This window comes from Lynx rufus, unplaced genomic scaffold (genome assembly GCF_022079265.1).
Source record: "Lynx rufus isolate CCGP_SWC_20201006 ecotype Redwood Valley unplaced genomic scaffold, mLynRuf1.p SCAF_4, whole genome shotgun sequence".
In the NCBI taxonomy this organism is placed as follows: domain Eukaryota; kingdom Metazoa; phylum Chordata; class Mammalia; order Carnivora; family Felidae; genus Lynx; species Lynx rufus.
In genome coordinates, this window is record NW_025814856.1 from 2926093 (window position 1) to 2948676 (window position 22584).

At 59.9% G+C, this 22584-nt stretch overlaps 1 protein-coding gene across 1 annotated transcript in view; it reads right to left on the reverse strand.

Annotated features, from left to right (window-relative positions):
* Positions 1-9304: 9304 nt before the first annotated feature.
* ZNRF4 (zinc and ring finger 4) overlaps positions 9305-22584 on the reverse strand; it is a 41173-nt gene continuing 27893 nt past the window's right edge. Inside the window, 2 exon segments of the mRNA XM_047097711.1 lie at positions 9305-10324; positions 10326-10468. Coding sequence (XP_046953667.1) covers positions 9305-10324; positions 10326-10468 — 1163 coding nt within the window.

The following is a 22584-nucleotide window of genomic DNA, read 5'->3' on the forward strand; positions in this document are numbered from 1 at the left end:
GTCTCGGCACACAGTAAGTAGCCAATACGTGTTTGGTGGCCGACTGGATGAATCTCTACAGCACCTCCCTAGGTTGTGGGGACTTTTGTCAACCCCACTTCACACAGTGGGGACCTGAGGTTCCGAGAGGGGCAGCCTGCGACCTGCGGGTGCTCCCAGGCTGCCCAGGGCTGGAGGCTACGCCGGGAATTCATGGGAACAGGGGTGGTGTCTCCGGCACAGATGAGCAAGCCGAGGTTCTGTTTGACCGGGGGTGGGGGCGCAGCGCACGCCGCCATGGGGACAATGTGGGTGCGTACGGAGGAGGGGGCTCCTAATTTAGTAGAGAGGACCCTGTCGTCCCCCCTTCCTGCTTTCTCCCTAAAAACCGGCCTTGGGATGGCCAGGCGAGGGGCGACACCGAGTAAATGGCAAAGCGCTTGTCATAAAGACGCACTCACAGCCCGGTGGATACGGCAAATTCCTCACCCCCGCGCTCCCGCCCCTCTCCTCCCCTCGCCTCTCCCCTCCTCGGTCCCTCCCCGAGGGCCCCAGCAACCTCCCGCAGGTCGCTGCGAGCTGAGCCCGGAGCCCGCCCACCGGGAGCCCGCAGCCAATGGCCGTGCTGCCTGATGAAGTAATGCGCCCCCTCCGCCTTCCCATTGGCTGGGCTGGAGGCCGAGCTCCCCGCGCCGCGTGCGGGGCGCGGGAAGGGGTCCCTGCAGCCACGCGCACCTCCCGGGGGTACCTGGGCACCTGCACCCTCTCCTGTGGGACACCTGCCTGCCCCTGCCCTTCTCAAGGCTCATGCTGGGCCTAGAGACCCCTGCGCGCCAGCTCCTGGCCACAGGGGCGCCCCAGTCCTCCCGTCTGAGCGGGAAGGCTGGGCGCACGGAAGGACCCCACCCCAGCCTCCGGCGATCAAAGGACCCCAGAAGTTTTGACCGACCTTTCTGGATAATTGCACATGAGTTCAGTGTCCACCGTATGCCAGCCCGGGGCCCCCTGGGGGATAGAGTGCTGACGAAGTCGCACCCGGGTCCCCGTCCTCCGGGGCTTCACAGAACCCTGGGGAAGAGGGACACGACACCACAGTCGCCGGTGCGGCTGCGGACCGAGGGTGGGAAGGGTAGGCAGCGGCCGCGATGTCCCCGCGGCTGGGCCGCGCGGTCCGCGGCGGCCGAGGCAGGGAGGGCGGAGGCGGGCGGAGGGGGAGGCAGGAGGGGCTCTCCTCTTAATTATCTCGTTCACTCGTTTATTCACTGGGAGCTCCGGCGCGTTGGGGGGGGGGGGCTGCGCCTTTTTGTTCCCTGCAAACATTCAACAAACATTTTTTAATCTGGCTCCCCACCCCCCACAGCACATACACACACGCACACATATACACACGCGCGCGCACACACAGCCCACTGGTTCTTTTGTATACTTTTCTTCCTCCTTTCTCCCCCTGCCTTCTGAACCCGGCTAATGGCTTTTTTTTTTTTTAATTGTAGGCGTGTAGATTTTTATTTTTTTAACCTTTATTTATTTTTTGAGAGACAGAGAGAGAGTGTGTGCGCAGGGGAGGGGCAGAGAGAGAGAGAGGGAGTCACAGAATCCGAAGCAGGCTCCAGGCTCCGAGCTGTCAGCACAGAGCCCAACTGGGGCTGGAACGCGCGCGAACTGCGAGATCTTGACCTGACCCGAAGTCGGAGGCTTAACCCACTGAGCCACCCAGCGCCCCATAGGCGGGTAGATTTTCAGGTGTAGATTTCAGCTGCCTTTTTTCTTAACTTTCTTACTGAGGTGTAACCCCTCCATGCCACAAACACACACATCGTTAAGTGTACAGATGCATGCCTTTTTATCTAAGCGGGGGACCCGAGGCCAGCGCCCGGGTGGGGGAGGTGAGTTTTGCAAGTGCCAGGTCGACCCCTGTTACTATTTGGAATTATGACATTTTGTTCATCCTGGATTTTTTTTTTGCATTAATTTTTATTTTCAAAAATATCTGCAGTCTTAAAAAAAAAAAAAGGAGGGGACGCCTGGGTAGTTCAGTTAAGCGTCTGACTTTGGCTCAGGTCATGATCTCGCGGTTTGTGAGTTCCAGCCCCGCGTCGGGCTCTGTGCTGACAGCCTGGGGCCTGGAGCCTGCTTCGGATTCTGTGTCTCCTATTCTCTCTGCCCTTACCCCGCTCACACGCTGTCTCTCTCTCTCTCCTCTAAAAATAAATAACATTAAAAAAAATTTTTAAAGATATTTGCAGTGAAATATTACTTACCTTGACTGCTGAGTTCTATGGTGCTTCCTTGAATTTGGTCACTGAGAACCGTGCCTCCCCCCACCATACCCTAGTTCTGACCCTGTATAGAACATTCCAGAAGACTTGGCGTGGGAGGTGGGGGCTACCCCACCCCACCCCCCTGCCCTGCCCCCCCACCCCACCCCCCTGCCCTGCCCACCCCCCCCCCACTCCTGCCAGGTAGCTCTGGCTTCGTCATCACAGATTATTCTGGAAATGCATCTAAACAGAATCACACAGGGCACAGTCTTTGGAACCCGGTTCCTTTCGCTCCATGTCATGCTCTGGAGGTGCCTGTAAAGTTGCCACACGTCTGAGTAGCTCATTCCCTTCCGGGGCTGTCACTGCAGTGTGTGGACAGAGCTGGTGTGTTGATCTAGCCACCGGCTCCTGGGCATTTGGGTTGTTTCCTGTGTTTGGCTGTTCCGAATAAAGCTGCTACGAACATTGTCACACACGTCTCCGTGGGGACATATGTTTTCATTTCTCTTGGGCAAACACGCAGGAGTAGGATGGCTGGGTCATATGGTAGGTGTGTGTTTAACTTTGGAAGAAACTGCCACCCGGTCTTTCCGAGCGGCTGTAGCATTTCGCCTTCCCACCGGCGGCCGGAGGGGGTGGGGGGGGGCACCTGCAAGCCTGGGTTTGGGGCATTTGTTTGTTTTTTTTTTTTTTACTTTTTCTTAACGTTTATTTATTTATTTGGAGAGAGAGAGCGGGAGAGCGGGGGGAGAGCAGACAGAAGGGAGAGAATCCCAAGCTGGCTCCCTGCTGTTGGCACAGAGCCGGATGCAGGGCTCGAACTCAGGAACCGCGAGATCGTGACCTGAGCGGGAATCAGGAGTCGCACGCTTAGCCGACTGAGCCACCCCGGCGCCCCCGGGGGGGCTTCATGCTTTTGAGCCTTTCCTGAGGGGTAATCTGACAGCTCTGTGAGTTTTGACAAATCAACACACTGTGCAACCACTCCCTCTGTGGATGGACAGCGTCTGAAGCGCCCCAGAAAGCTCCCTGAGACTTGTGTTTGTAATCTGCAAGGCGAGGGCCAGAGAAGAATAGAGACCTGGCTTCGTCTCTTGTTTTCCCACGCTTCGTGCTTCGTTTTGAAGTTCCCTCCACGTGTCTCCAAATGAACCTCTTTGCCCGGCTTTCTCAGAGAGTGGGGGGCAGGGGGGGGCCCTAGTGTGAATTCTCGTGAGTGGTCTCCGGTCTATTTAATGCTTACTTTTAAGATTTGACAAATAGTGAGTGGGTACTTCCTGTGGCCAGGTGATAGGCCGAGCACTTTATATACATTAAACATCAACGAAGTTATGCTTTATCATCCCCATTTCACAGACGGGAAGACTGAGGTACTCAAAGGCCATGTCTCCGGCCCTCGGCCAAAGTCCCAAAGCGGGCAGGGCTGGGATGTGAACCAGGCCCCGTGCTCCCCGTGCTCTGGACCTCTGCAGGCATCTCCTCCTGGCTCCCAGGCCCGTGACAGCACTCCATAGACATTGGCCACAGGCCCACGATCCCTCACCCACCATCCCAACATCGAAAAAGCTCCAGAAATAGGACTGCCTGGGTGGCTCGGTCGGTTGAGCGTCCGACTTCGGCTCAGGTCATGATCTCACGGTTTGTGAGTTCGAGCCCCGCGTTGGGCTCTGTGCTGACAGCTCAGAGCCTGGAGCCTGTTTCAGATTCTGTGTCTCCCTCTCTCTCTGCCCCTGTCCCGCTCACGCTCTGTCTCTCTCTCTCTCTCTCAAATAAATAAACATTTTTTAAAAAGTTAATAGCCTTAGCTATTAATCAGCTTTCCTTATCTCATTTATTGTGAATATTCCCATTATGTTGCCACGTGTTTCACGGGGACGGCGAGTGGACCCCCCAGGCCCAACCGGGGGTCTTAGGGTCTCACACAAGATGTCTTACGTGTCTGGTGTCACTGTCCTAAAATCTAGGACATTCTGTATTCCAAAACATATCTGGTCCCAAGGGTTTCCGATAAGCTCTATGATTAGTTACTATTAAATACTTGCATGCCGACCGTCCCAGGCAGTGGGGACACCGCAGGGACCAAAGCGGACCCCGCCCCCGCTGGGTTCACAGGCCAGTGGGGGAAGAAGGCAGACACCATATCAGGCAGTTACGACATGGGTAACTAGGTCCGCAGTGGAGGCAACACAGGCCTGGCGAGGGCTCTGGGGACTCGGGCCGAGGTATCGGGGAGGCTTCGTGGAGGAGGTGTTACCCGAGCAAAGACCTGAAGGTGAAGAAAGGGGTAGTGAACGGGCGGGAGGGGGCACCTGGGTGGTGAAGTATCCTAATTAGAATTCGGCTCAGGTCGTGATCTCACGTCCGGCGGACAGCTCGGAGCCTGCTTGGGCTTCTCTCTCTCTGCCCCTCCCCTGCTCACTCTGTCTCTCTCTCTCTCAAAATAAACATTAAAAAAGAGGCAGGGGGTGGGGGGGGGACTGGTGAGGGATGTAGTTCAGGGAATCCCAGCTATAGCCCGTATTTAAGGGCCTGAAAGCTGTCCTTTGGGGATGCAAACTATCCCGGGAAAGGCAAGAACACCGAGGCCCAGCTCTCTGGGCTCAGAGGAGGGTTTGGGGGGCTTCGCCTGGTGGCCAGACGCCTGTGGGGTCTCCTCGGGGCTCAGCTCTAAGCTGTTCGGACCTCATTATGTTCCAAGAGGTGTGGGCAGTGTTCGCCCCATCCTCGATGCCAGGGAGACCCCCCACCAGGGGAGGCTGGGGCTGGGGGCCTCACCCCATCCAACCACTCTCCCCTGGCCTTGACGTTTGACCTGAGGCTGAAGACTTTTCTTTGGGGAAAAGCCTTCGCCCTGGAAATGTAGCAACTCTGTGGATCATCTATTCATTTCTTCTGCTTCCTGGGCTGGAGATCTGAATCCCCCCTTTTTTCCTTTTCTCTTACCCTCCCCCTCCTCCACACGTCAGCCAATCCTGTTGCCTCTGCCCGCAAAATTTATCCTAAATCTGCCTTCTTATCCGCCCCCCCTGCCTCCGTCCCCACCTGGTCCAGCCTCCATCGTGACTAGTCCTGCCTCAGGGCCTTTGCACTGGTCCTTCCCGCTCCCTGCGTATCCTTCCCCCTGCTCTCATATCTCCATTTCTTTCCTTTGCTTTAAAAAATGTACGTCAAGGACGTCAGCTTCGAGACGGCAGTGACTTGGGTTTATCTCTGTGACCGTTGGGTCCCCAGCTACTAGCACAGTGCCGGGCACACAGCAAGGGCTCAGTAAAAATTCCTTCCGCGACGGAAGGCATGAATTCCCGGAAGCTCAGAACACAGCCTGGTTGTGTTCCCAAGTCCTGGATGGGAGCATTTAGCTGTGGACACAGCTAGAGATATTAGGGGGAAAAAAGGCTCCAAATTTTGGTTGCCTCCCTCTGCCTTTAATTATTTTGTCGACAAGGCTCACAATTCAGCAAGTCAAGGTGGCATTTGAGAGGGACGGTTCCCTTTAGCGTAGCTGACAGCTAATTTGTGGGAAGTTTAATTACAGGCGGCGTTAATTAACTGACAGAATGCTGGGCGAGGAAGGCAGCCATCTGTTCCTAAAAACGTCCTCCCCTCCTGGGCCCCGGCTGGGAGGCAGGGAAGAGGACAGGGCGTGGAGAAGAGGCGGGGACAGAGGAAGAGGAAGGAAGGAGGGCCAGGTGATGAATCACAGGCTTCTCACCCCTCTTCCAGATGCCGCTGGGGTGAGGTCTTGGCACTCCGCCTCCTCGCGGCCTCCACCATTTCGCAGTTGCCTCCGGGAGCCGCGGGGAGGGGGCAGTCAGTTCCTTGGAATCTGCTTCTTGCTGGTTGCATCACGAGGAGCAGAGGGTGTGGAGTAGTGGAGGTGAAACAGCACGCGGTCCTCAGCTCACACTGGAGCGGATGGGCACCCGCCAACGGAGGTGGGGAGGAGACGCTGGGCCAGAGGCCCGGGGTGCAGGATGCCCTGAGAAACCTGGCCTGGGAGAAATGGGTCAGTCTGCCCCGCCTGCCACCGTTCACTCCTTCATTTCACCCGCTCTCCGCGAGGACGGCAGAGAGGCGACGCACACGGCCTCCAAAGACGGGCTTCCGCGGTCCGAAACCAAACCCAGCTTTGTCCCTCTCTGAGCCTCAGTTTCCCCATTTGGCCACACTCCACCCCCCCGTCGCCCCGGACAACACAGATGGAACCCTGTCCGCGCGAGCAGGAGGAGGCCTCGCCTGGTGCCTACTCAGAGCAGCAGCCAAGGCGGGGCCGATGGGGCTGGCGCAGGCTGGCCTCGCTAAGCTGGCGGTCCTTGGCAGTCCTCGGCCCCCCTGAAGGCGGCTGGAGAAGGGCCCAGGCCCGGCTGTTGGGGGAAGTGAAGAGGCTCGGACGAAGCCGAGGCCGCTTCTCAGAGGAGGCAGGTTCCGATTTGGGGCAGGGGCTCCAGGTCCCCTTATTAGGCACCTGCTGGATGCCAGACCAGGCCTTTGCCCCCATTGTTCTGGCTGCCGGGGTCACTTGCCCTTCGCACGGCGCCGAGTCCTGCTTTCTGCTCTCAGTCTAGAAGACGCCACCGCCAGGAAGCCCCCCGCGTTCTCTGGGTCGGGCCGAGCACCTCCCTTTGGGCTAACACAGCGCCCGAGTTTCCCCAGCACCACACACAGATGGAACGCGCGGGGCCGGGTACTGTGCTTAGCATCGTCCACACCCGGGGAGCCCCGCGGGGCCGTTGCTACCGCTGGCCCCACTTTACGGATGGGGAGACTGAGGCTCAGAGAGAGTTCACAGTGGAGGCCAGTAGTGTAGCCTCTGCTTGTGGCCTTAGGGCCGGGAGCAAGGCGGGTGTGAGGTCCTGGTCACAGAGCTGTGGCCCCCCAGGGACCCCGTGCAAGGGCCTCAGCCCACCTCTGTGCACGCACGCGCACGCCACGGCCAACACCCCGTTTTTTGCCCTCCTCGATCCAGGAAGGGAGACCCTTTCCCTCAAACCGCCTCGGAGGCCCCCAGCTTCGTCGTGCAGGGCGGACGGCGAGGCACGAGCGGAAAACACTTAAGTGCCCATCGCGCGGGAAACCTCTGACTCCGCTCACACACATTCGCCTGTGGGGGCCAGACCGCCGGGTCCAGACCCCACCATCACCCCTATACCGCATGACCCCAAGCAAGCCACTCGGCCTCTCCGGCCCACGGCTGCCTCGTCTGGAAGATGGGGACCTAGCAGTGGCGCCCAGGATTTTCTCGGAGCTACTTAAAACCCGTCCAGCGGTCTTACTCAGCGCCTCAGAGTCAAACCGAATTCTCTCCCCAAATTTACAAGATCCTGCGCAAGCCGCCCCCTCCCTCCCACCCCTCCTCCCTGTCTCCCCCTCGCCCCTCCTGCTCCAGCCACACGGGCCTCCTTGCTACAGCTCCTCCAACACGCCAGGTCTGGCCCTGCCCCAGGGCCTTTGCATGGGCCGTGCCCTCCGCCTGGACTACTCTTCCTGCACACGCACCTCCTCCCCACCATTCGTGTCAGCAGCGTCAGATCCAATGGTCCCTCCCTGACCTTCCTGATCGTGCTTGGCACGGGGCCATACAACTGTCATTGCCCCGAAGGCCCCTTAATATGGCCCAGCCCTTCTCAAGGGGTGTGGGAGCCCCTTATCTGCTCGCCAGAAAATTAAACCACATCTGAGCTGATCTCTGAATCCAGCTGCAAAGTCCCGGGAGACGGGGGACAGAGAAACATGCTAAATGGCACCCCAGGGACAGGCTTGGCGAAACCCCGGCTGGAGACGTCACCACATATGACCCATAGGGCTTCAACGAATACATCGCAAAGCAAAAGTAAGGGGGGGGGGTGAGGATGGGAGGAGCTGTCCGTTAAGACTTAGGACAGCACCGAGGCTCTGTTGGTGGAGCTGGGGACTCAATCTCGGGATTGTGAGTTCGAGCCCCACGTGGGAGGTAGAGACCGCTTAAAAATAAAATCTTCAAAAAAGAAAAAAAAAAAAAAAGACCTAGGAGACCGCCGCCGACTCTAGATTTTACGTAGATTCTGAGCCAGACAGCCCAAAGAAACACACATCACGGGGTCCGCATTTCCGTGTGTCTCCTGGATGGATGTCTGAGGCTGTTAGGGAATCATTATTTTGAACACGATACTGAAGTCCGTGGGGTTTATTATTATTATTATTAGTTTAGAGGGAGAGTGTGCGCGAGCAGGAGACAGGGGCAGAGGGAGAGGGAGAGAGAGAGAACCTTAAGCCCAGAGCTGGACACGGGGCTCGATCCCATGACCCTGGGGTCAATCCAATCCCCACCCCCGCTGAGAGCCGCTGCTTTTGAGACACCCCATGCTTCCAGATGAAACCCATCTGGCATTGGCATCAAAATGACAAGGGAGGGGGTGAGTGGAAGGGCGCAGGAGTTGAGAGCGGCCCTAGAGAGACACTGGCTGAATCTGAGTAATGGGTTTGTGGCAGGACGGTGGGGGGGGGTCATTATTCCATCCTCTCTACGTGGGTGCGTTTGACATTCTCCACCATGAAATTTTGCAAATGGTGGGGAAATTCGGATAAAAGCTGGACGTGAGTTCACCATAACGTGCCCACGGTGCTTTCTCGGGCCACGTGAGAGGTGTGAGGGGTACGTGGGAACCCTCTGGAGTATCTCTGCCACTCTTCCGGAAACCTAAAATCAGTGCGAAGTAAAACATTTTGAAAACACACACACACACACACACACACACACACACACACAGAACGTTGAAATGCGTAACGAATAAGCCAACCGGGGGTCAGCAGCCTGCGTGCCCGGGATTGGACCGGAGCCGCGGGGCGTCCCAGGGCCACCGTCGGTGACCGCACGGCGACTCCCCCCACCCCGCCCCCAGGATCCAGCCTCAGGCTCCGCTGGGGTCCGCCACACGGGCGGCAGGAGGGGCCGGAAGCCCGTGGTCTCACAGCAGCCAGGGCGAGAATCCGCTTTCAGACACACTTTATTCTCTCTAGATTAGAAACACTCCGCATTTCCACCCTCCCTGCCCCAATCTGGGTCGGCCAGGGGCCGCGGGGCCTCACGGCGGCTCTGGGGGCCTCTCCGGGGACGCAGTGGCCTGGGCGCGGCCGTGCGAGCTGGCTCGGGCCAGCAGCCGCAGCCTCCGCGAGCGCAGCCGGGCCTGGACGGCCCAGAGCGGGGGCCGGTGGCCGGGCAGCGAGGCGTCCTCGTCGCCCAAGCTCTCGACGGTGGAGTCGGAGCCGTCCTCCGTGCCGGCCAGCGACTGCTGGCACACGGGGCAGGAGCGGCGGGCGGCCTGGGCGAACCAGGGGTCGATGCACTTGCAGTGATAGGTGTGGGAGCAGGGCAGGATCTTGAGCCGGTCGCCCTCCTCGTAGTCGTCCAGGCAGATGGCACACAGGTCGTTCCTCCGCGTGAAGGTGCGGACCCGGGCCTTCCGGCGGGCCTGCGTCTGGGCCGCCGGCCCCCGGGGCCCCGGGGCCCCCAGCCAGGCCCACAGCCGTCGCAGGACGAAGAAGGCGGACGTGAGCAGGGCCAGGGCGCGGCCCAGCACCCAGGACGCGGCCGGCACGGGGTGGCGGTCCGGCTTGGGGCACTGCGGGTAGTCGGGCAGCCGGAGGACGTGGCCCGCCCTGTCGCAACGCACGATGAGCCGCAGGTCCCGCGAGGCGGCCTCGCCCACGAACACCGAGGGGATGGCGATCTGGCGTCGCGGCTCCTCGAACCCGGGCGCCGTGCGCACCGGCTCGTCGGAGCGCGCGTTGCGCACGACGGCCGCCTCGAAGCCGGCCCGCTGCGCGTGCAGCGCCTTGAGGTCGAACGTGCAGTCGTTTGGGCGGATCAGCACGATGGCGCCCAGCGAGCCGTTGCCCGGCCGCGGGCCCGCGATGGGGCGGCACGCGTCGGCCGGCTCGGCCTCCGTCAGGCAGCCCCGCGCGCCCTCGGGGGCCAGGGGCACCCCGAACAGGGCCGGCAGGTCCGCGAAGTCCAGGGTGCTGGCGTTGCCGGCCCGCACGGCCCGCACCGCCGCCCCCGAGGGCGCCAGCAGGGCCAGCAGGATCAGGGCGACCGCCACCCCACGGCCGCCCCCCCTCCGCCTCCTCCGGCCGCTGTGCGCAGCTAGGTCCCGCCGGGGACCGCAGACGGGAGGCCTGCGGGCATCTCCGGGGCCTCCCAGGGCGCCCGTGGCCCGGGTGGAAGGGAGGCGAGCTCGGAGGGGGTGCTCAGAGGCGGGTGAGCGGGGGCAGCCGGGCCCCGGGCGGCCCCAGGCGGAAACTGCTCCCGGTGGCACCCAGCGTGCATCGGGCGTGTCTGTGAAGGCCGGTCTCAGGAGCAGTCGACCCGCCCGGGAGGCCTTGCTGGAGGATGGCACCGAGGCCAGGGGCCCCCAGGGTTCCAGGTGCCGCTGGCCTCTGTGACATCGTCCTGTTACATCCTGTCCCCAGGAGCCCCCGGTTGCCTAGGGCTGTGGCCGGGACAGAACTCCTGGGTCTCAGAGCCAGCGGCCCGAGCAGCCTCAGAGGAAACCTGTGGGAGGTTCAGAGCATGCTCAGTTCCTGGAGCCCGTAAGGCTCAGGGGTGCCACAGAGCGGCCCCCGGTGGCCCGGACCCGGCACTCACACTCGTCCTGTACAGCATCATCTCTCCAGCCTCCCAGAGACCCACCCAGGAAGGCGCCCCCTTTTCAGATACCCAGAAGGACCCAGACTTGTTCACGACACCCTCCCCCCACGAGGTCGGTTCTTAAAACCCAAATTCCCAACTTCCTCCCTCTCTCCCGCTCTATTCCCTCTGCTCCAGCCACAGGCGCCCCCTCACTGTCGCCACAACACGCCAGGCCTGGTCCTGCCCCAGGGCCTTTGCACAGGCTGTGCTCTCTGCCTAGAGGGCCCTTTCTCCGGGGCTGGCTCTTTCTCAGGACTTAGGTCTGAGTTCATAGGTCCTTAGAGTTTAACTAGATTTGATTGAGGGGGTGGGGGGGCGCTGGTGGGAAAGGGGGGGGGTCCCTGACCCACTGCCTGGTATGCCTTCAGTCCTGCACCAGCTTTACTCTCCCACCTCGGTGCCTCTTCCCCAGCCTGGTCCCCAGCTGTGTCCCCATCCTCCGCCAGAGCCCTGGGTGACAGCTTCCCGGCCTCCCCTCCCCTTCTCCCCCAAAGCCCCCACCCCGAGTCTGCCTCCTCCTGGGCTAGGCTAGCCTGCTCAGGTCTGGATGGCCGGTTCTGCCGTTCACAAGCTGTATGGCACCAGGTAAATCACTCGACCTCTCTGGGCCCCCGGTTCCAGGTCTGGAAACTGAGCACAATGATGAGGAACCCATCCTGTTAAGACGGACGGTGTGAGCGGTGAAGGAGACGAAGCACGATCAGCGCTCGGCTCTGGGTCTCACGTCCTCCCTCTCCCTGACCTGCTTCTGCTTTGAAATCCTTCTAGTCAGGGATCTGTCTAAAATCCCAGCCTCTGGTCTCCCCGTGGCCCCCCCAGTGCCCTCCAGATGAAGTCCAGGCTCCTCTGTGTGGCCCACAAGTCCCCCCACCCCACCCCCGCCGCCCCCCGGCCACTCACGGTGGTCAGGACCCTGCCAATCTCTTAAGCCCGATGCTTTTCAACGCTCCGACTGCATCGTGATTCCTCGACCTCTGGGGCCTTGCAAATGCTGCTTGTGGTGCCCGGAAGGGCATTCTGTCCCCTCGTGGCACTTTGCCAGCCTGGCTACCTGCTCTGTGGGGTTTCTCGGCGGCCCCATGCCTCCCAGGACGGCCCTCAGCCGGCAATGGAGGAGACAGGGACACACGGGCAGAAGGCCATGTGGCAACAGAAGCAGACACCGGAGTGACGTGGTGGCCACGGCAGAAGCCGGGTGGGTGGGTGGGTGGGTGGGTGAGGACAGGGGACAGAGTCTCCCTGTGAGCCCTGGGAAGGAGCCCGCCCTGCCGACACCGACGTGGGGAGAGGACGGGTTTCTGCTGCTGGAGGACCTTCCCCCAGCCCCGCCCCAGGGGGTGGCACAGGTTACAGCGGCCCTAGGACAGGAATAGCCCCTGGAATCCTTGTCCCCGACAAGGCGAGGTGTCACCACGTGGAGAATGGAGGGTGAGTAAGGATGAACTTGGTGTCAGAGGGCAGGGAACAGCACGCTGGGAATGCGAAGAGAGTAAGAAGGTCTTGAGAGGAGGGAGAGAGTGGGGGAGAGGGAGGGAGGGAAGGAGAGGGAGGGAGGGACCGGGGGGCGGGGGGAGGGAAGGGGGGCTGAGTGTCTGGAAAGAGGGTCTGACCCAAGGACAGGAGAGGGTGGGCAAGGCCACGGAGGACGATGGGAGCCACAGAAAGGCTGAGAGGGAGGGCAGGACCACACTGCCTTTTCCATTTCCACTCTCTAGATTTCTGCACTGCTTGGCTCTTGTGCGATGGGAACGAATTCACTGATTGCTCCTGAAATAAAAAGCAATTTGTGTTTCTGCAAGAGGCCTCTGGCTGCTGGCTGGAGAGAGACAGGGAGGCTGGGAAGCCACGGAGGGGACGGACACTCAGGGAAGGGACTCAGAGGGGACAGTAGCCCTGAGTGAGGAAGAGGACAGCAGGTGCTTGGGGCTGAGTGACGTTACCCCTGCCGAAGCCCTCCCCCCTGGGATTCCTCCCCGAAGTCCCTTGGTGCCCCCGCCTTTCACGTCATTCGAGCAACTGATTTCCCTAAGGGACAGGTCCTTGTCCCCGCTGGGATTTTAAAACCTCATCTGGTTTTCTGAGTCTTTGTATTTTGCAAACCCCATCTCTCCGTGGCAAGATATTTGCGCTTTCTGTGACTCTCACGAAGTTTGGAGAGAAAGACGACAGGAGAGCCGATATTTAGGGAACGTTTTGGTACATAAAGGAACGGACGGACGAGGATGGGGGGGAGACGGAGAAAGCGGTTCGCCAAAGACCGCGGTGGGTGGCGACGGGGCATCTCGGCTCCCTCGGGCCTGCCATGACAGAGTACCACAAACTGGGCGGCCGAGGACATCGGGGATTAATGTTTTCGAAGTTCTGGCGACCCGAAGTCCAAGATCAAAGGCTCGGCCGCGTGGCCCTCCTTCTGGAGGCTGCTCTGGCTTCTGGAACCTTCTTGGCTCACGTGCAGGTGGCCTGGAACGTGCCAGCAAATGAACACCCCTGGGCGCGGCCGGGGACCCAGGACCGAACACCCCGTCTCTCTCCCTTCTCAGATGCCAGGGCTCTGGGGTGCGCATCCCGCATCACCTCCTGGAGGACCCAGTTGGGCTGAACTCCCAGCTGCCCCCCGACAACGTGCTTGCCAAGGGTGCTTCCTTTATCAGATGCCCTCCCTTTCCTGTCCCCCTCCCTCCCTTTCCATCTTTCCGTTTCTGCGCGAGCCAGGGGGCGGCTCTTTTTGTCTCACCCCTCTTCCTCCTCCTCTGTCTCTGTGTCGGTACCTCCGCTGTCCGACTCTGCCCTCTGTCTCTGTCTCTGCCCTCTGTCTCTGCCTGTGTCTCTGTCTCTGTGTGGGTCTCCCTTTGTGCCGCTGCGTCCCTGGCTCCTTTCGACGCGCTGGGTGCTGGATATACAGCCGTGACGGAGACAAAACCCCCGACCTTACGGAGATTCTGTTCCAGCCGAGAAGAGGGAAGTCAGCCGGACAATGAATTAACTCCATGAATAAACCAGCCGTCAGGTGAAGCAATTTCAGGGTGTGAAACGCAGCGAAGGAAACGAAAGCGGGGGCAGCATGAGGTGGGGCGGTTCGAGGAAGGTCTCCCCAAGGCAGGCGCATTCGAATGGGAGCCCGAAGAGAGGAACGACCTTTGCTTCTAGAACATTCTTGGGGTGCCACCAAATCACACTCCCGCAAGTCGACCCGGGATGTGCTGGCTGGCGTCATTTCGTTTGGTGCATTTGTTCATCAGATATGTGCTGGGCACCCACCGTGTGCGAGACCCTGGGCTGGGCGCTGGGGACACGGAAGTGACTGGCACCAACCCAGTCCCCACCGTCCAGGGGCTCTGTCCAGTGGAGGAGGAAAGTGACCCACAAGGGAACGGGCATATCTCACGTGGCGATCGGTCCCGTGACGGGAGTCAGACAACAAAGAGACAAGCCCAAGTGTCTGAGGAGTCAAGGTCAACCCCGACGAGCTGGGCGGAACTCGTGGGCCCAAGTGTGGGGACCAGCGGGGTAGCTCTCCCAAGAGACTTCGCTAACTTGAAAAGTAAAATGATAACTTTCCAGTGGGGGGATCCTGGCAGACACCGCGGTAACCACGGGATCAAGGTTAACATCACCGGGGATGAGACGCGTCGGCTTCGGGCGACTCCTGGCCTCCCGCCCTGAGGAGGACGCAGCGTCCCCTCCGTGGGACCCGGGCCACACTGCCCAGCCCAGGCTCGTCCTGAGCCGATATCAGACAGACCCGAACGGAGGGGCGGTCCCCCAAACTCTTCCAAAGGTCAAGGTCGTGGAAGATGAGAGACCGCGGGCACGTGACAACGAAACACAGTGAGCGGCTCTGGCCGGGGTCCTGGGCCGGTCAAACCCCGGATGAGGTAAGTTTGTTAGCAACGTTGTCCCCGCGTTAATTTCCGGGTTTTGCCCAACCTACCGGGTTGATGTAAAATGTCATCACTCGGGACAGCTGGGTGGAGGGTGTCCAGGAACCTGTACTTTCTGCGGCGTGTGGTGACCCCGTTCTTCTGTGAGTCTATGATTATTTCAAAGCAGAACATTCAAAAAACCCAAACAGCCTTAAGGAAAAGAAGAAGAAGGAAGGAGGGGCGCCCGGGGGGCTCAGTCGCTTAAGCATCTGACTTCGGCTCAGGTCATCTCGCGGTTTGTGAGTTCGAGCCCCGCGTCGGGCTCTGTGCTGACGGCTCAGAGCCTGGAGCCTGCTTCGGATCCTGTGTCTCCCTCTCTCCCTTCCCCTCCCCCGCTCATGCTCTGTCTCTCTCACTCTCAAAAATAAATAAACATTAAAAAAAATTTTTTTAAGGAAGAAGGGAGGAGGAAGAGGCGGGCGGAGGAGAGGAGGAGAAAGTCTCAGAAGGAGATGATGGCTGGCATAGAAGGTGGTCAGGGAAGTCCTCTCCGAGTGGGTTGTCACGTAAACCAAGACCTGAAGGGTGAGGAGGAGTTGGCAGAAGGAGACGGGGTGGGGAAGACCAGAGCTCCAAGGAGCAGGAACAGCACACGGGCAAAGGTCCTGTGGCAGGAGGGGTCGGTGTGTCTGAAGAAACGTGAAGAACAGTGTGGCTGGCGTGGGTAACTGCCTTGATCCCGGAGGGTCTTGCGGATAGAAATGGGCATTTTGTCTTTTACTGTAAGCACAACGCAAAGCCTGTGTATCTGGGTTCCCCTGAGACAAGGATTCGGGTACAAGTAGTTGACGGGGTAAGTGATTCCAGGAAGCCCAGGAGGGCCGCGGGATAGTGAGAGAGGGAGGGGAAGGAGCCAGAAATGGGGGGGGGAGGGCGGCACTCATGAGCAGGTGACCGTGGTAGGCAGAGGGGGTCAGTCCCATCCGGGACTTCTGGGAGACAGCGCAGAGGGAGGAGGGAGCTGGGGTATTTATGTTCCAGCCACCGGCCGGAGGCTACGAGAGGGAGTGACAGGATTCTGCAACACTTGTAGCCTGCACGGGCATGAGCAAAGCAGGTTCAGGCGGAGGGTCAGAGCTGGGATGCCAGCCAGCAGCACGGGGAGCTGGTGGGGGACCAGGGGACCCGGGAAGGCCATCGACGGCATCGGCCACAGGGCCTTTACCCTCGCACTGACCGATACAGCAGCCGCTAGCTACGCGTGGCTATTTCAGTCCATTTCCGGTGAAGCAAAATTGAACTCAGTTCCTCGTTCACACACGCCACGATCCAAGTGCTCCACAGGGAGCACACAGGGGCGGTGACGGTATTGGGCAGCACAGGTCTAGAACATTCCATCCTCAACGAAACGTTCTACTGGGCAGTCCTGCGCTGAAGCATTTTAAGCGAGGGAGGGACGCAGCCCGATAGAGGGTCGAGGAAAACCCTGCTGGCTGCTGAGGAAAAGCAGCCGGTCGAGGTTAAAAACGGAAACCGGGAGCCTAGGGAGGAAGCAATCGGGGTGGATGTAACAGAGGCTCGGACCAGTGCAGTAGCAGGCAGGGGTGGGGCAAAGCTTGTCGGAAGCAGCATCACCGGTGGGGGCGGGGGGGGGGGAGCCGCGTGACCATCTGAAGGTAAGAGGAGGAAGGGGAGGTGAGTCTGGCCCCGGCTGTGAGCCCCAGGCGGAAACAGGATGGCCGTCCCCAGGACGGGGACCCGGGAGAGGAAGCCACTTCAGAGACGGACACGGAGTTCCGTCTGGGCCCTGCTGGGCCTGAAGGTCAGGGGAAAACCCAGGGGGCGGCCGGGCTCCGATGGCAGAGGCCGGGGTAGACACAGGAATCTGGGCCCGCGGGGCCCGCTGGCCACGGGCCCAGCTGGCAACCACTGGGCCGTGATGTAACTCGTCAGGCAGAAGCAAAGCCTCGTCCCCAGGCTCGAAGGCACAGCTTGCCTAAATGCTAACAAGTTTTGCCTCCAAATGGTGGCGGGGTGTGTGCGTGTGTATGTGTGTATTTAATTCTGGAATGAATTTAATTCTAATTCCGCCGACTTTGGGGATGGGAAACAGCTGTCTTAATGAGTTAAACAGTGGGTTTAAAATAGCGAGCATCTGTTCGCCGTCTGAGCCAGCACCCGCCGAGGCCACTCGGAGGCTCCGAGCTTCCAGTTCGGGGGCCCTGGCTGCGGCTCCGGGGACGGGAGGGAACACGGCCCAGGATGTGGATTCAAATCCAGCCCCGCCACTGGGGAGGTCGCCGCCCCCGACCCCGGGGGGTTTCTGCTGCCGTACCTGTACCAAGGGGGCTGTGTGCCCACCACACTGAGCGGGACCCTGTGCTGGGACCACAGCCGTCAGACGGGTCCCGCCGGGCGGCAGACCGTGAGCACAGACCCCTGGCTGTGCGGCCCGAATCCCTCTGTGCCTCAGTGTCCTCGTCTGGAAGTGGAGGTAACGACAGTTCCTAACTAACGCAGGGAGTTGTGGGGGGGAGAAAAAAAGTTGAAAGGAGCTACCACAGGTTAAATGCGCGCCTGGAACAGTGCCTGACAGACAGTAAATAAATATATAACAGAATTTCAAGGAGCAAAGAGGCCTAGGGAGAGGAAATAACGCCACAGAGAGGCCTGGGTGGGGCTGACTTGGATGGGGAAGTCAGGGAGGTGAGCGGTCCAAGCAGCGGGCACAGCAGGTGCGAAGGCCCTGAGGCAGGCCCATGTTTGGAGACAGCGTGAATAAGGAGGAGGCCAGTGTGGCTGGAACAGAAGGAGCAGGGCCAGAATTCAGACCCGGCTTCGGTTGCATTAGAGGGGTTTCAGTTTTCTCCCAAAGGCACTAGGGAGCCACTGAGCGTTTCAGGCAGAGGGGGAGTGAATCTGATTTGCAGCCAGACTTCTGGCTCTCCTCTGGGCTTCTGTGTACATTTACTGAGCACCTACCAGAAACCAGGGCCTCAGGGGACAACACCGTGCGGAATGAGACTTGCTCGCGGCCAAGTTGAGAGAAAGGGAGATACTGGGTACGCCCACGAGCTTCCATTCACAGCTTGGCGTGGGGGTTTGAGTCCCAGCTCTGCCACCGTCCTGAGGCCCCCCCTTCTTGTCACGGAGTTGCCTCACGGATGGAACCAGACCTACGCCTAGACTTTCACATGCACGGCCATCAAATTTCAAACGCATAGCCCGAATCTTAAAAAGTGGACCACGCCCCAACCATATGACCCAGGAATCCCACTGCTGGGGTTTACCCAGGAGAGACGGGAGCCCCCATGCACACACAGACATGCACCCTCCTGTTCAGGGCGGTAGTATTCCCAGTTTTTTGTTGTTGTTTTAAAGTAGGGGTTTCTTTTCTTTTTTTTTTTTTTTTTTTTTGAGAGCGAGAGAGAGAGAGACGCCGAGCGAGAAAGCGCGCCTAAGCGGGTGAGAGGCAGAGAGTGAGGGAGACAGAGAGTCCAAAGCAGGCTATGGGTGCAAAGCCTGATCGATGCGGGGCTCGAACCTACGAACTGTGAGATCATGACCCGAGCGGAAGCCCGGCGCTCAACCCACTGAGCCCCCCACCCCCCACCCAGGCGCCCCAAGCGCGGCAGTATCCCCAACAGCCCAACCCGGAAGCCACCCAAACGTCCACCGACAGGTGAGTGGATGAGGAAGCAGCGATTCATGCCAACCATGGAACATTCCTCAGCCAGAAAAAGAAACAGAGCCCGGAGACACACAACAACCCAGAGGAACCTCAAAGCCATGAAGCTGGGCCACAGGCGCCGCGCTCAAAAGGTGCTCTCTATAGAACAGCTAGAAAATGCAAACTAACTTATAAGGACTTCAAGCAGATCGGTGGTTGCCTAGGAAGGGGTGGGGGCGGGGGGGTGGGACAGCACGGAGGATATTGGGGGGGGGACGCAGGGATGGAGGACCTTTGGGGTGAAGGCGTGAAGGACGCGCGCGCTCACCGTCCCGCTGGTTTTACGCGCGGCGGGGAGCCGTGCACACGCGCGCATGCGCGCGCCCGCGAGTGCTCACGTGCGAGAGAATACGTCCAACTGCGCCCGTCCAATATTTGCAGGTTTTTGCCTGCCAGCCCCGCCCCCCCCCCAAAGCTGTAAAAACAAAGTGAGACAACTACGAAACATTCACTTAGCTCAGCACCCAGGGTGCAGGGGGTTCCGGCCGGGTTGCAGACTCCGTGGCCCTAATGGTGAAGGGCCCTGGGGGTGGGGGGCGGGGCATCCCAGGGGAAGCTCGTCCAGGGTCACGAGCTTGCCCGCAGTCCTCCCCCTCTGCACGCCCTCCGCCCGGAGAAGGAGCCTGGGCCTCGCCAGCCTTCGCTTCCCCCGCCCGGGGCCGCCGCCGAAAGTAATTTCTTAACGCGCTGCTCTCTGCCGACGAGACGCAAGATTAATTACAGCCACAAACACACTGGGCACCACCTAAATATTTCATAGATCTGCGTGTGCGCGCGCACACGCACACGCTCACACGCAGCCAGCGGGCTGGCCCTTGGTTTTTTTCTCTTCTGTTTTTCTTTCGCTTTTCTTTAAAGGGGGCTGCAGGTAGACACGTGGGGAGACTCCCCTCCCCTCCGCTCTTCTCTCCTGTGTCTTTCCTCCCTTCCTCCCCCCAGAGGGGTCTCCACGGGGTGGGAGCCTTCCTAGGGTTCAAGGAAGGGATCAGTTCCCCTGGCCGTCTCTGTGCGAGGCGCCAGCTGTGCTCGTAGACTGAAGAGGTGGCAGGGCCTCTTGGCCATGACCTTGCTCTTGGGGAAAACCGGAGGCCCCTGGGTCATGAGGGGGAATGGCCAAGAGTCCCCTCCCCCTTCCCGAAGAGCCAGTCAACGTGCGTTTCTTCGCGTGGCAGGCAATCACTGGGGCACCGAGTGCGGACAGGATCAGAGAGACCCCTCGACTCCTCGGCTGTGTAACCTTGAGTCAGTGCCTTCCCCTCTCTGAGGCTTGGTTTCCCCATCTGCAAAATGGGGGGATGACAGTTCCCTATGTCGCAGGGCTGCTGTGAGGCCCAAATTAGATCTTAAATCCCTATAAAGTCTGCAGCCTGCCACAAAATACACACATCTGAGGTTCGATCGATGCGGCTCTCACGAGGGAGGCACGATTACTGTTTGTTGAGCTCCGGGCCCTGTCCCGGGGGTGGAGATGGAACAGCAAAGGAGACGGCCCCAGCTCTTACACCCCTCCCCATGTCCAGACTTCACCTCTTCTTTTTTCACCCTTGCACTTTATATATGGAGGCTCGCGGGGACTCCGTGCGGGACGTGGACAAAGGAACTCAAAGATGCCTCAGCAATCTCAAGGCCTCTTCTTTTTGCTGATGGGGAGACTGAGGCCCAGGGAGGGGGAGGGAGGGCTCCCAGGCCTCCACCCCCGAGCCCAGCCCTCAGTCTCAAGTGGGGCTCCGCTTAGGCCCGGTCGAGTCCTCGCCCGTCCCCAGCCCTGCAGCCGCAGGAGCTGCCTGCCTGCAATTTACCAAATGTGACAGGATCTTGGCCCCGATGGTACAGCTTGAGCCAGTGGCACCTGCAGGGCGGCCGTCACCTCCCGCTCCCGGGTCTGAGCGATGGACCGAGGGAGCGAGAGTCGGGCAGGTACCGTTTGTCAGGGGACAGCTGGGGACTCTCACCGACCCCAAGGATGGGCAGATTGGGACCTCGCTAGCCAGCTATGGAAACTGAGGCTCCGAGGACAGAAAGTAAGTCATCCTGGATCATATGGGTATTCGTCGGAGTCCCCCTGGTTGCTGGGCCGGGGGGCTGCAGAAGAGCCTTCCTGGGGCTCACGCCCAGTGGGGAGGATGCACAACAAACAATAAACACTACAAATAATCGTGTGGTGTGTTGGTGCTACGGGGAAAGGGAGCAGGGAGAGGGGGATGGGATGGGGACCGGGCCTCACTGAAGGGGTGACATCGGAGCAGACAGCCCAGGGAGGTCGGAAAAGTAAAGTAGCCAGGTAGCTGGAGGAAGGGCATTGCAGGCGGAAGGTCCGCCCACGCAAAGGTCCTGGGGCAGGAGTGGGTCTGGTGTTCTCCAGAAACAGCAAGGAGACCAGTGTGGCTGAAGCAGCGTGAGTAAAGGGGAGAGAGTGGGGAGGGGAGGACAGGAAGGGGACAGGAGCAGGTCCTGTAGGGCCTCAGGGACCGCAGGGAAAACTCGGTCTTTCCCCCCAGGAAGGTGGGAGCCCTGGAGGGCTGCTGGCAGAGGAGGGGGGACCTGACTCGAGTGCTCGTGGGCACCCTCTGGTGGCCGCTATGGGGCGGGAGGGGGCAAATTTAGCACAGGTGGTCTGGGAAGACCTGTGGGCCCCAGGGAGGAGTTTTGGTTTTAGTGGAAGGCAACGGGGAGCCATGGGAGGGCTTTGAGCAAGGGGGGGACACAATATGACGGATGATGTGGTAGACAGGATAATATCCCCGAAAGGATGTCTCCACCCTAATCCTTCGAACCCACGAGTACGGCACCTTACGTGGTGCAGTGGGGTAAACAGTGTCCCCCCAAAGTTCAGACCCACCCAGAAGCCCAGAATATCACCTTATTCGCAAATAGCGTCTGCAGACGTAATCAGTTGCGGATCTCGGCATGGAATCATCTAGATCCAGGGTGAGCCTTAAATCCAATGACCGGTGGGTGTCCAGGCAAGAAGAGGAGAGGACACAGAGACCAGGAGGGAAGCTGGAGGCAGAGGTGGCGGGTGGCGGCCACAAGCCCAGGAACACCTGGGGCCACCAGGAGCCGGAAGAGGCAGGAAGGACCCTCCCCTAGAGCCTTGGGAGCGAGCACGGCCCTGGCCACACCTGGATCTCCGACTTCCGCCTCCAGAATCTCCAGAGAATAAATCTTTGCTGTTTTAAGCCATCCATTTGTGGTACTTTGTTACGGCAGCCCCCAGGAGAAAGGAAATTTGCGAGTGTGACTAGAGGAAGGATGTCGACATGAGGAAGTTTCGATCAGCCATTGGGCCCCATGCGGTCACCTCGGGCAGAGACATGGGCAGACCCAGTGCTGCTGGCCCTGAGGCTGGAGCAGGGGCCACCGGCCAGGGATGCGGCGCCTAAAGAGGGGGGACGGCCCCCCTCCCTGGATCTCCCGGGAGGAACCAGCCCTGCCCACGCCTGGGTTTTTAGCCCACGGAATCCCTCGTGGACTTCTGGCCTCCAGGAGCGTAAGATAATAGATGTGTATTGTTAAGCCCCTAAATCTGTGGTCATGTTACAGCAGCCACAGGGAGCGCGTACGGGCGGTTTCAGTGGCCTCCATTTGGAAGGAGCGCCATCAGGGGCGTCTGGGTGGCTCAGTCGGTTAAGCGTCCGACTTCAGCCAGGTCACGATCTCGCGGTCCGTGAGTTCGAGCCCCGCGTCAGGCTCTGGGCTGATGGCTCAGAGCCTGGAGCCTGCTTCCGATTCTGTGTCTCCCTCTCTCTCTGCCCCTCCCCCACTCATGTTCTGTCTCTCTCTCTCTCTCTCTCTCTCTCTCAAAAAAAAAAAAAAAAGATGAAATCTGGCCACGCTGGGCTTATGTTTTCTTGTGGCAACAGGCTGATGCCAAGAGGTACCACCCCTTTAATTGAGGCAGGGGCCTCGGTCCCCCAGGAAGGCCACTCATCTGGGTGACAGTCACCACCACCCGCTGACCCGGGAACCTTCCTCTGGTTTAAAAGTGTTAATAATAGTTTGGTGTCTCCTTGATAAGTTACCCATAAAACTACCCTACGACCCAGCAATTCCGCTCCTGGGGATACGCCCAACCTCGCA